We start from the raw sequence: 12,998 nt of genomic DNA, 5'->3' as shown, positions 1-12,998 counted from the left end.
TAGGCAATAGCTGCTTGCCTCCTTCCTCAACACTAGTCTAGTATGCACTAGTTTTCTTCTCTCACTCAAAATTGTTCCAACTTCTTAACAACTTTTATTGCTCAATTCACTCTTGCACCTTTTTACAAAATCTGTGCTCATATAGATCATCGGAGGAATCATCTTACTATTTTTTTTTTTTTTCAATTTTAATGTCAGATGAGAGGAGACTTCGCCCGCAAGGTTATTCTTGCTGGGGCTTTCACAAAAAGGGTTTTTCTTTTTCTACTAATGAAGTTGCTTAGAAGGCCCATCATGCATTATTGGTCTCCCATCTTAAGAAAATGTTTAATATGCAATTGTCATCTCTTTAATGCTGTTGATAGCTGGTCCCTCCCCTCAGCAGTGCTTCACAAACTTGTAGATCTGACTGGGATCTTATGCAAATCTGACTCGGCAAAATCTTAGATCCTGGTCCCCGGATCAAATTCTGCTTCACATGGGTCGTCGTGTCACCGGTTGGACGTTTTCTCTAGTATCTTCAGTATCTCTGTCAAAGGAACTTCGTCTTGCAACTTACATGATCCGCTTGCTTGGTGACCTTTGACTGTCAAAGACTGTCCCCTACTTTCTCCTGTTCAAAGTCAATGCATGGTTCGTCTCATCCATTTCATCTCGTGCCTAATCCTAGCATAAGAAAAAGTCATATTTCTCTGGTATTCAGTGCAATAGTTAAAAAGATTCAAAAATTTTTGCACTCTGATTACTCAGCCACCATCATATTCCTGTATCGAGTCGCCATCATCGACAGTTGAGTCATTCTGCTTAGCTTAGTCTGGTATTCCATCTTCCCTGTTTCCTATTACCAATCTGTCTATATAAACACCCCCTTCTTCTTTCTGATTTCCTCCCCTCCTCTTCTCCCTCTCTGCTTTCTTTTTGTTTATGATTCACTGTCAAAAAGAGAGAAAAATGAACGTCATGGTGGATTACTGCTGCGCTAGTCATGCCCTGATTCGATTCCTTAAGCAGACCGCCTTCTTATTATCTCTTGTATCGAAATGGTTCCTTTTCCCCTGCTACGACGCCTGGTGGCTTGATTCTTCTTCGCCGGAGGGGGACGGAAAAGGAGCCGAGGCCAGGGAACGGCACCGCGCAGCCGCCCGGGCGGTGCGGATGGCCCTTCGGGTCGCCACCTACGGCGAGCTGGTGGCCGAGCAGGAAGCGGCGGCCTCGTGCGCCGTGTGCCTTTGCAGGGTGGAGCCCGGCGACCGTGTGCGCGAGCTGCGCAGCTGCCGGCACGTGTTCCACAGGCGGTGCCTCGACCGATGGCTCGACCACGACGAGCGCCTCAGCTGCCCGCTCTGCCGCGCGCCGCTCTTCGACCGGCCAGGGACGTCGGTTCAGCCGTCGCCGCCGCCGCCGGCGCAGCCCAGCTGGGCCGTCGAGCGCCTGCTCTACCTATTCGGGGATGACGTCCTCCTCGCTGATCTTCATCACTCGTAGCTTCGCCTGCTGCTACGTGCCCTGTTTTCTTTGGTTGCTGGGGGGAATGTCTGTCAATGTGTGGATATGGAATTAGCATTAGATTGTATTGAATACATTAATTACTCATCATCGAAATCAAAATTTCCAATAAAAATTTAGTGCGTTTAACCCTATCTAATGCATCCATGTAAGCATGGATTCATGATTTCATGTTTCCATTGGGTGTTAGAAAGTGACAAACTTATTATAATAATATAAAGAATTAATTTTCGGTAGATGCATATCTTTGGAGAAAAAAATCTTTTTATTTTAAACTATTTGATGGTTGTATATAAATTGATCCTCTGTGATTCACATAATTTATAAATGGATTATGAGATTGAATTTTATCTCTCTTTACCTAATTTAAGAACGAATTACGATGGATGTCTAGGATTCATGTTCCATTTGTTAACATATGCATTATATTTTGTCCCACATCGATTGATGTGAATTATAGAATTATGTTTAACCTTATATAAAGGGATGTAATATCTTCTTTTTGTTGGATCCCCTTTCCGGGTCCGGTACAAGCCTTGCATTAAAATAAAATACTTTATACTTTCATACATTCTCATTTCACAGGAATGTTCCTTTACATTTCTTTACATTTCATTCATATCATGCTGAACATTCCTGCTACTTTGATCTCATTTCATACTTTCTTTACATTCTTGGATAGAGTCCATCTTTACGTCTCTTTGTAACCCTAAGGTTACTATTCATCTTGACTCTATTCCTTATCCATTCTTTAGGATGGTCAGAACTTCGTTGGTTAGGTTCAGTCCCTTGTTTGGACCCAACCTGAGTTGAACCAACTTGATAAACCATCCGAGGCCTAAAGTTTCACTTCCGGCCTCTTAATCTTGCATTTACAGAGGCCTTAATCGATCAACCGATCGATTAAGTGGCTCTTGTAATCGATCCAGAAATCGATTATGAACCTCGGCCACAGAAGGTCTGGTAATCGATCAGGTGATCGATTACCATGCCTTAATCGATCACCTGATCGATTACCGCTCGTAGGATTTTCCTCCGAGGCTTGGTAATCGATCTGCGGATCGATTAACCTCCTTTAATCGATCATCAGATCGATTAGTTGTCGGAGATTCATTCCTCTTTAAAGCTATTAATCGATCATGGGATCGATTATGTTTCTGGTAATCGATCCAATGATCGATTACCGACCCTACTGTTCATCTTCTTTCAGTTTTTCTGTTTCTGTTCTTCGTTTTCGTTTCTGTTAACTCTTTTACTTATATCCAGGAAATCTAACCGACTCTACAACATCGTGTATGTTTACGGTTGTGGTTCTACAACATCCTTTATCATCACATAACTATGCAACCTTACATCAACTGAACTAATTACTGATATATCATCAGAACATGCTATGGAAATAAACCAGGTAACATTCAAATACATTTCCTTCGGTAGCTACATATATGTTCATGTCATCATTCAGGTAATACCAACTATGCCACTACTATATAGCTAATATGCTACAGGTGAGGAGAGCTTACCGTGGGGTAACGAGAAGAGTAAAACCTCAGTGAAGCAGATCTTCAGCCCCCCGATCCTTCAGCCACCACTCCTTCAGAGCCTTCGGCCTTCTTCTTCAACCTTCCGCAACCCCGATAATGAGAAGGAAGGCCTTTATTTATAGGATTAAGGCAGCCACACCACAGGTAACGTAGTGCATTAAGGTTTATCATTATGGTTCAGTAATGTAGGTAACGCAAATCCGTTCATCTTGCATTCACCTCTTCACCTCCTGCACGTGTATCTTTCACTCCATATCTCATAACCTAACATATAACTTATATTCCTTTTATCTTTCGTTAAGCATACCCTTGCTAGGGCACATGGTTATCACATGCATCCTCTAAGGCTTAGGTCTAAGGTTCAAATCCTTGATTCTCCTTTCTTTTTCCTTTATTTTTAACAAAGCCTACATTCAAGGGTACGCTTTATGCTTTTTTTTTTATTCACCCTAAGGCCTATTATTGATAGCAACATTTTTCATACCTTATGCTATCCTTTAAACGGACCCGTCCAATATCTCGTAAATATTAAAGGGATTTTGCCGGGTGTTACAATCCAACTAAAATAACAAAGTTAACTTTTTATTATATTAATTCTAATTTTTTACATAGAAAAAAATGTAGATTTAATTTATTCATCGTTAGGCAATGCAATAGATGCAATTGTTGTTGTTTTTTAAATATCACAGGGGAATTTAAAATAATCAAAGTATAAATCTACGCATATATAATAGGATTTTATAAAATTTAAATAATTTTGAATTAAAAAATAAATCTAACTATTATGATATAGTTTACTTTAATATAATTAGGCAAGCTTTATGATAATTCAATGTTTTGCAATAGAATGTTATAAATTTCTAATGAATTTTGATATTGTAAAGTCATATTATTTTTTTAACAAAATCTTATAAAGATGCTATAAGTTCTAAATTTTGCAATAATTTTTATCATAAAAATGTATAGTTTGCAAGTTATATATAAAATTTAAATTATTTTGAGCGGAACTTGTATGTTATGAAAATTTATTGTAAGATGAGAAGAGGAAAAAGGAGTCTATAATGTGCTCAATAGTTTTGTTCAATATCTTAAATTTAACTTGAAATATTGAGGTTAGATGATAACGTTGATCTCCAACGGTAAGATATTTAGTGGATTCATAGAGTATTACAGTGCAAAACCTAGCTGGGGTAAGGGCATACTTTACACTTTACAGTGAATTTTCGACAAGCGCAAGGCTTTGCATTGGACCATGCAAAATAATTTATCATAAAGTTTCATCCATAATAATCATTTAATTTTATGATTGCTAGATAAAAGATTGGTTTCATTATCTAACTAATGAGATATGTTCATAGATGACTTATTTAATAATTCTAATTTTTTAAAGTCAAGTTAGCTATTTAAGTTAAATAAAGATATTCTACTCAAGATAAACGGAGACTAAATGGATCAGTTCTGATTGTCTTGAAATTGAATTTTCTAATGATGTTAAATCCAATGCAATTCATAATGAATTAAATATTTATTTTAAAGAAAATGATAAGAAATAAAAGAGATTTATATATTATTATTTTACAATTTTATTTGAATTATTATATTTATTTGTCAAAGCTATTATAAATAATCGATAAAAGTTTTAAAATGTTAAAAAAATTGTACTGTTTAATTTGATCAATTGACGATTAGTACGATCAACCTGTACAACACGTATGATTAACCGGAGAGGCACATTAGATTCTTTTGCTTTCTTTGATTGCCTATCAATTTTATTCATGGCAAGTACAACTCTCATTGCAAAACCTTACAAATATCTTGCTAACTAGCAAGTACAATGCTCATTTTAATAAATTATGGCCTACAAGCTAGCTGAAGACAACCATTTCACTCAATATTTTTACAATTTATGCACAAATGCCCATCAAAAATAAGTAAATCACGTGAAACATATAAAATACAGTTAATTCTGCTGTGAAACAAACTATTATTGCAAAAATTGATGAATACAACAACTGAATTTCATCTTTGGACCAAAAAAATTAATCCATAAGTATTTAAATGTCTTTGGAACCTGAATCGTCTTTATGATTCTGTGCAATTGAATACGAAACGACGTACTCACAAATCTCAAGCTCCAATTTCTGGTAGCAGGTCATGGAAGTGACAAGGTGCTTTTGGCATAGATAGTTTTATTATGTTAATTTCTCTGGCAAGAAAAGATAACGAAATCTGGAGTCGAAAGGTAGGAGTGCAAAATTACGGGAAGCGAGGATCCTTTGTCGGCGCTGCGACACGCACTTCTGAACAAAACTTGCTTGTTGGTGGGGAAGAAATTGGGAGACCCAAGTTGGGAAGCTGGTATCATCGACAAGGCCTCTGACAAAAAAATATAGCATTTTTGGCGCTAGTAACTTCCCTTTATGGCTCACTCCAACTGAAGCACGTACATAGTCCCGCTGAGCCTCCAGAAGCTCTTCCTTCAAGTTTGTAGGAGTGTAGATCTTTACCTGCAAATGAAACGATTTGAACGTTGTTGTTACTTACCATGATGATATCTGATAAATGGACATGAAAAACTGTCTACATTGCGAAATAATCTTCTTGAGGAAAACTTCAAATGTCGAACAACATTGCTTTTTAAAATTAATGATATATACAAGCTACTCAATTAAGCTTGGAATGACAGCATGTAAGCCAGAGTAATTACATATAAGTTAGGAAAGACAATTTGAAAAGAAAAATTAGGAACAATATTACCGCTGGGGAAGAATATGATCCGCAACTCAAAGCAAATGCCACAAGTGGCTCAAATGTCTCGATTGAAAACTTTTTCTGCTCTTCAGATAATTTTAATTTGTGAAGAGCAAGTAGCAAAGCCTGTGAATAGAGAATAACGATATCAACACTCTATCTAACATATTCAAAGAATACCAAAATGGCTAGATTCCCTATTTAGAAGACATTCACATACAGTTTGAGGCCTGTGGACAGGTGGCTTCATTTTTAGTATTCCATATTCAATGCTAGCAGCACTAAATGAATGCCCTCCAACCGTGTATGCTGCCTAATTTTAAAGCAAAGAACAAGACAATTTAAAAGTGCAAAAATATTCTCTGAGGCGAAAATATAGGAGGGGAAATGATGTTTAGTCAACCTTCTGCATTAGGGAAAATAGTTTCATATCACTCTTTGGAACACCATATGCCAGATAAGCCTGCATTTGACGACAGAAGAATGGTCAAATCCTTCTTGCCTACAGGACACTATTTATTTTAAAAACAAACCAGCAAATTGCATGTCCCAGGTAGCTTACATGCATGATCAATGCATTGTACAAGTTTATCCAAAATGCCAATTTCTCGTTGTCCGTAAGGTGGACTACGTTTACTTCTGCTAGTTGCTCAATCAGTGATCTGCCTAATCCAAGGATATTAGTATGGCAAAGAAAAATCAAACCAATTATTGATGCTTAGAGTCAATATCTTTGATTGCAATTACATGACAAAATGAGAAACTATTTCAGTCACTCAAGACTTGGCGGCACGGCCAATAAATACAGAATAGTAAGGTAGTGTCTTACGCATGTTCAATGACTTTCCCTCGAATCCATGAGAGTTATGAACACACGGTTGGTAACAAAAAAATGTATTGTCCATATTTAGCCAAAATTATTCAAGAAACAGTAGTGGTTCAAGAATCAATTTATTCCAAAATATTTACAGTTCAACTATTATATTATAATTGAAAGAAACAGAAAACAGTTCTTCAGTAATGATTATTCTTAAATGAAAATTTTTAAAACTGAGTTTATTGCGCACATAATTCAGATGTATTTTATCAAACACTGATAAGAAATAGAGGTGTTCCCAATAGTCCAAGATATGGCCATAATCATAATGTAGATGATAATTGAAAGGCAATAAATAATTCTAAATGAGATAAAACATATATATATATATATATATATATATATATATATATGATATATATATAAATTGTAGGTATTTAAACGAAAAGAAAATGCAAATAAAAATTACCTGAACCGTCTAAGTGCACCAGCAGCATATTCAAGTTGTCTTTTCTCAACAGACATCCAAGAGACTTCAGATGCCAAACTATAATTACCAATATCAGCCCAACATAGTTTTCCATGAGCGCAGTAAGGATCAAATATAGTTCCTGTAGCTAAAATGTCATTATTATATTGCTGACCAACTTGAGGACTGTCTACCCATGAAGAAATTGATGATTCAGATATTGAACAATGTGATGAAATTGAAAAGTTATCCGCCGGTGAGGATGGAAATCGAACAATGTCAGAGGACATTCGAGATGATACCGTAGAAACATCAGCTAATGAGATGAAAATATTTTTCATACAACGGATTACTTCTTCAGATAGCTGATTGGGATGATTCCAAAGGCCTTTCATGGGGATCTGTTTTCTGAAAATTTCAGTTGGCACATCCTGACAAAATTCTTTCTCTGGTAACTTCTCTTCTTGATCAAGCATGTTGCCCGTAGGGTCCTGACAAAATCATCACCTATTACAAATTATAGTCCAACACATAAACCTACGAAACACAAAATAACTTAAATTCATTAACTGTTTATTGCCACCTCCAATTTGGAGATCAATAGAAAAAAGTGCAGTGCTACTTATGCCAATCAATACAAATTTTATTAAGAGTACAGCCTTGTGGTGTTTCTTGTATACAATTCCTATTAACTTGCATTACAATTCATACTTCTAATTGACAAAATTTACAAGTACAACATCTTGTTCATAAAATAACACAGTTCATACTTGTAATGACTAGGTTGGACCAATAAATACTGATTATATGTGTACACTAATAGTAGCTTCGTGCAAAGTTTTCAGTCATTATATGAAACATATAATGTAAGCCTATTACTAGAGTGCAACCATTTGATGTGAATGGCATTGAGAAATATTCTTTTAAATCAATGGAGTAGCAGAAAAGAATAATTAATATGCCATTTGAAAAGTCAATTCAAGATTAGGTTACAGATGCGAAATAGAAACGTTTGATTGAAATACCACTTTATAATATTTTTTGTTTAGCATAAGTTGATTGAACCCTTCTATCTGAAAAAGAACAAAAGGATTACACTTGCTGCATTTTTAACAGGGCTGAATTTTGATGGCTGTGCAGGCAATTGTTTTAGTTGATACTCAGCGAGTCTTCTTTCATTTCTTTCTTGAATAAACTGAAAATGCAAAGAGATCATCTCTTCCTCTAATCTGGAAACAGACATCTCTAACGATGCTATATTGGACAGCAAATCCTGTGCCTATGAATCATAAGATACATTGGAATATGAAACCGTTAATAACTAACAACAAAATGGAAATGCATGCTATTCACTGCACCCATTTGAAGTAGTAAAATTCTGTAGTAACAACTCATTGGGATATTGCTATAGAAAATATGATCATAAAGATGTAATCAGAGGAAGATTGCTTGTATCTAAGGATTTAGAAAAAAGACTACATCCAGGTACATTGTTGCTGATTTCATGTTTCTTTGGGATTTTTCAAACTAAAAGCGTTTTCTAAAAAAGCTTTTAAACCTTGGACAAGAAAGAAGTGAGAATTTTAGTCCAACGTTTAAGTTCCAGAGGAAGTTCAAGACATTTAAAAAAATGTACTCATAAAATTATGTCTTTGAAAAATATGGAGTTTGTGGAAGCGCCATATGTTGCACCATATAAATGTTCCAGCAGAAACCTTCTACCTCCCTAAAAACAAAGCTTTGGTCATTCGATGTGTGCACTCTTATGAACCGATTTCAGTCACCTTGTTTCACATATCCAATAGGAAAATTAACCCCCATTGCACACCATTGATAGGGATGATAAATAAAGCCACAAAAAGGTGACTATATGCTGCAAGTGTATAAGCTATCATTCTGATTTACTAGCAGTTATTTCAAGTGGTCAAACCATCATTCCGATTCAGTGGCAGTTATTGCAAGCGGACAAGTCATCATTCCAATTTTCTGGCAATCATTTCCCAGCATCTCCTATCCTCAACGAACAAATTGAAAACATTGCCCAACAGATGCACAGAGGATTGCTATGAAATTCGTCAAAAGTATCAAAGCATAAGACGTGAGAGAAAAAGATGAATTCAGTTGATATAATTTTGCGTTGGTGTGAAATATATATAACTATTTTAACCAATTCACTATCTCAAATGTAAGTCAAGGACAGAAAAATTGCAGAAGCTGCAGATATTAATCTGGTCATAAAATCACAAAAAATTAAAACTTATTTATCTGAGAATATATTAAGAATTATAATACTTTGCTTCATAATGTTAGTTTGTATGTTAAATGGATCTCAATGAGATCCAAGAACATACCTCATTTGGAAGGTATGACAAATCAGATAGTGTTACAGCAGCATGCTCCAAAGCATTTTCAAGGACGACATGCAATTCCATTTCTTCCTGCAACACTTGTTGGAGTCTATGAACCTAAAACAAGGTAAAGCTAATATAGCAAGAGAGAGAGAGAGAGAGAGAGAGAGAGATTTTTAACGAAGCTGAAAAAAGAGGCTCCATATAAATATTTGACATAAATTTAACCAAAACATTTTTCTCTATCAAGTATTTATCCCAATATCCTAAAACATTTGTGGAAAAAACATTGCTAGTTATATAATTGAAAAGTTTATGAACTTAAGCTAGTTAGGGATAGCAATCAGTCAAACTAAACAGGATAATTGACCATGACACTGTGTTTGAATCCTGCCAGTGTCATTGCTTCAAAAAAATACCTAAGTCAAATTTCGTTGAATGAAAAGATTTAATAAACTGCATATCATAAGTTGGCATGTATCCTACTGGCAAGATCACAATACAAATGACGGCAATAGAGATTGATGATGAGCTTCCAAAAGGAGATAGTAGCAACATGAAAATTTTCATCATACATTGCCTATGACATATTACAATCATTATGATAAATGTAATTGAGCAGAATAAAGTGCACTTACTTCCTGTTCCAGTTGAAACCTAGAAGAATGATTGGAGAAACTTCTATTACACAACATCATGCTTCCAGCTTCTCCAACTTGATCTTTTTCCTAAAAAATATTACAAGCTTAGCAACTTGATAGGAATACAACACTTTTAAAATTCAAAGTTGGATTACTTAGTAAAGCTTCAAAACCCAGCAGTAACCACTATCTATGATCAACGAATCCATGCTTTTGTGTGTATATAATTTTGCAAGACAAAATGCAATAATGGAGGAATTTTGATAGCATGAAAGGCGTATTCAGTGGGAAGTATTATTACGGAAAGAAATTTAGAATACAACAATTTTACTCTATTATGTAAAACACAACTGATGACGTATTATCTGACGGTGATCATACAATAGTCAGTTTAGAGCCAAACATCATGAGGAAAATTAATGCTACCATCTGATATGGTATTTGGAGCATACAAGTCACCAGAATGATTGCTATTACTGATGTTAAACCAATAGGTACCAAAAAATTGCATTTTTTCTTTGAAGTTTAAGTTTATTCAAGAGATAATCTGATATAAAAATCAAACGAAGATTAACATATACTGATTACCAGGTCTAAAATAAAAAATGGTAGGGTAAAGATTAAAAATTTAGCTATAAGTTGAATTTGATGGTGTGGTTCACTTTATTTTGAATCAACGCGAAATGTAATATCTTGAAAATTAAACACCAACCTGCAATCGATATGAGCACCTATCTATCCTGAAATCATCTTGGAGGCCATGATTTTTTGTGGGTTTTGAGAAGTTCTCAAGAATTGAGTCTTTTCTGCTTTGGAAAAAAAGGAGCTTAGCATAGCATTGGTACAAGTAACAGAGAATAAACAGAACCATCATGTGATTACATGTTCGTTTTGCATCTCAGAGCAGGCCGGTCGCACATTCTACTACTATGGAACGATGTAAAACCGACAAGACAGTTAAATCGCTCTTGTATTCTGTCTATGCCTGCCCACAAGGAAAACATATCAGTGAAGAACTCATACCTAATATGATAGTTTGATAGACAACGAAAAGGCCACCTATATGATAGTTTGTCATATGCCTCTTTGGAACCTAGCGGATGTTACAGTTCGACATTATGCATCTAAAATGATAAAGCATCATCTCCTATATCTTCGGTTCATAGAAATTAAAACACAGTAGAGTCCTCGTAAGTACTAATGCTCTTTTTCCTCTATCTGGTTTCTAATAGCAAAAGCCCCCAAAAGGCCTCCTGTTACTCCGTTTTGACCTTTCCCTTTGTGATCACACTAGTAGCGGAGAAAAGATTAGAGTTTGATTCACAACCGATAGCAAAACCTACTTGTCATTGAAATCGTCTTGTAAAGAAAACAAATCGAAATCCCTAAAACTCAAACCCGTCAAGGATGCAAGAGATGTGACATGGAAGTGGGAAAAGAGACTGAAACTTTGGATCTTATAGCTTACAGTTCGATCGATAAGGTTATGCGAGTGCAGATTGGAGTGCATGGAGCGCTCTTGCCAGGAAAAAGAAGATCGGAACGTTACCCGGAGAAGAGCCGATTTGATGCTCTCGAGGAAGGGAGAGATTTGAGCGAGATGGCACCCTGGAGAGCCGGCATCGACTGCTATGTATTTTTCGGGGCAAAGAGTCAGAGCTCATCAGAGATTTCAAATTTCAAACGCGGAGTTGGTTTCCACTAATATCCTATCTTATTGATTTGTTTTTTTATCATTCTTTTTGTGTTGAATAGGTAAAGTTCTTCGTCCCAAGCATTCTCATACCCACAAGCTCTCCTCTCTCACACAAACTGACGTGGCGTCCGTTACAGAAGACCAACAGCTGTTGGGTGGACGTTTTCAGATTGACTGTCTTTAACTAGACAGGATTCTCCATATTTACCACGAGGGGCTTCCGCGACTTGGCCATTGCGGGGGCACAGGTGGTAGAATAACATGAACATGATATTTTGAACACATATGATCCTCATTCTTGACGATGTCGCTCTGCAGCCTTCTATTTTGATGTTGCAAATTCAGCACCATGAAACTAACCCTCATTTTCTAGTACATAATTCCTAATCCCTTAATTTTTTTAAAAAAAATAAATTTATGCGAATGTAACACACATAATTTAAGCTTTTTAATTAATAATTATTTAATTTAGCAGTTAATGAGTTTAATTAGGAAAATTTGATTAAAAAATAAGTTTATAGGAAAATTAGTATAATTTATTTTCGGCAGGAAACGTGCGTTTACATATATATTATTCAGTAGGTGGGATAGTATGGCCATTAAAAATAATAAAATCACAATCATAACAACTATGTATTAGATAAGCCTAATTATATTGCCTAATGATCTCAATTAATTTCATAATGCAAGTTGACTTCTGACTTCTTCTCTTATTCGTTTGCTGAGATTTAGTGAATTATGCACGTCATAATCTTGCACTGTACGATCAGAATCCGCAAAGCTACAAAAGGGGCGGGTTTATATCTCAATCGCAGCACAGCATCCCAATTCATGGAGATTAATTTAAAGTATTAAAAAGGTATTTACTTTTATTAAAATTTAATTCTTTAATTTTATCATTGAATTATACGTAAAAAATTAAAAGTTTAAAACTATATGCTATAAAAAAAATTAAAATCAGGGTTTCGTCAATTTTAAAATTAGTCAGACTGGGTCTGTAATTGCGTTGACTTGATTTGTCTCGCGAACAACGCTATCTCGCCTCTTGATTGGTGCCACAACTGGACCCACACTTCCCTGGATTGGTGCCTTTCGGGGGGGTTCATGCTCGGGGATACTTTAATTTGTAAAAAATAAGGCCGGGCCCACGACAAAGGTAATTACATTCGAGGTTTGGGCTATTTCGATCTCCCTCCCTGTTTCGACGCGTGGAAGTACTTATTCAA

General features: G+C 35.7%; 2 protein-coding genes across 2 annotated transcripts; one reads left to right on the top strand and one right to left on the bottom strand.

Moving 5' to 3' along the window:
* The first annotated feature begins 827 nt into the window (after positions 1 to 827).
* Positions 828 to 1,630, top strand: LOC141842069 (E3 ubiquitin-protein ligase Os03g0188200-like). Its single transcript, XM_074730286.1, has one exon. The coding sequence runs from the start codon at positions 925 to 927 to the stop codon at positions 1,483 to 1,485; it is 561 nt and encodes a 186-aa protein (XP_074586387.1). The 5' UTR covers positions 828 to 924; the 3' UTR covers positions 1,486 to 1,630.
* A 3,440-nt stretch (positions 1,631 to 5,070) lies between these two features.
* Positions 5,071 to 11,016, bottom strand: LOC141842214 (uncharacterized). The gene is made up of 11 exons (XM_074730435.1): positions 10,959 to 11,016; positions 10,789 to 10,882; positions 10,074 to 10,163; positions 9,439 to 9,552; positions 8,184 to 8,366; positions 7,088 to 7,578; positions 6,364 to 6,463; positions 6,205 to 6,264; positions 6,022 to 6,114; positions 5,808 to 5,927; positions 5,071 to 5,557 (listed from the first exon to the last, which is right to left on the bottom strand). The coding sequence occupies exons 1-11, from the start codon at positions 10,994 to 10,996 to the stop codon at positions 5,243 to 5,245; spliced, it is 1,698 nt and encodes a 565-aa protein (XP_074586536.1). The 5' UTR covers positions 10,997 to 11,016; the 3' UTR covers positions 5,071 to 5,242.
* Positions 11,017 to 12,998: the final 1,982 nt, after the last annotated feature.

Source organism: Curcuma longa, chromosome 11 (genome assembly GCF_044706935.1).
Source record: "Curcuma longa cultivar G26 ecotype Majalengka, Jawa Barat chromosome 11, ITB_CL_G26_1.1, whole genome shotgun sequence".
Taxonomy (NCBI): domain Eukaryota; kingdom Viridiplantae; phylum Streptophyta; class Magnoliopsida; order Zingiberales; family Zingiberaceae; genus Curcuma; species Curcuma longa.
The sequence above is the reverse complement of the archived record's forward strand: the minus strand, read 5'-3'. Positions and strand labels throughout refer to the sequence as shown.

What these genes read in the sequence shown, in the direction of transcription:
- LOC141842069 (XM_074730286.1), top strand. Translation starts at nt 925, where the DNA reads ATGATTCACTGTCAAAAAGAGAGAAAAATGAACGTCATGGTGGATTAC.
- LOC141842214 (XM_074730435.1), bottom strand. Translation starts at nt 10,996, where the DNA reads ATGTGCGACCGGCCTGCTCTGAGATGCAAAACGAACAT. An exon ending in TGTCATACCTTCCAAATGAG is followed by an intron (nt 8,367 to 9,438) that starts GTATGTTCTTGG and finishes TATGATTCATAG; the next exon opens with GCACAGGATTTGCTGTCCAA. An exon ending in TATTTTCCCTAATGCAGAAG is followed by an intron (nt 6,115 to 6,204) that starts GTTGACTAAACA and finishes CTTTAAAATTAG; the next exon opens with GCAGCATACACGGTTGGAGG.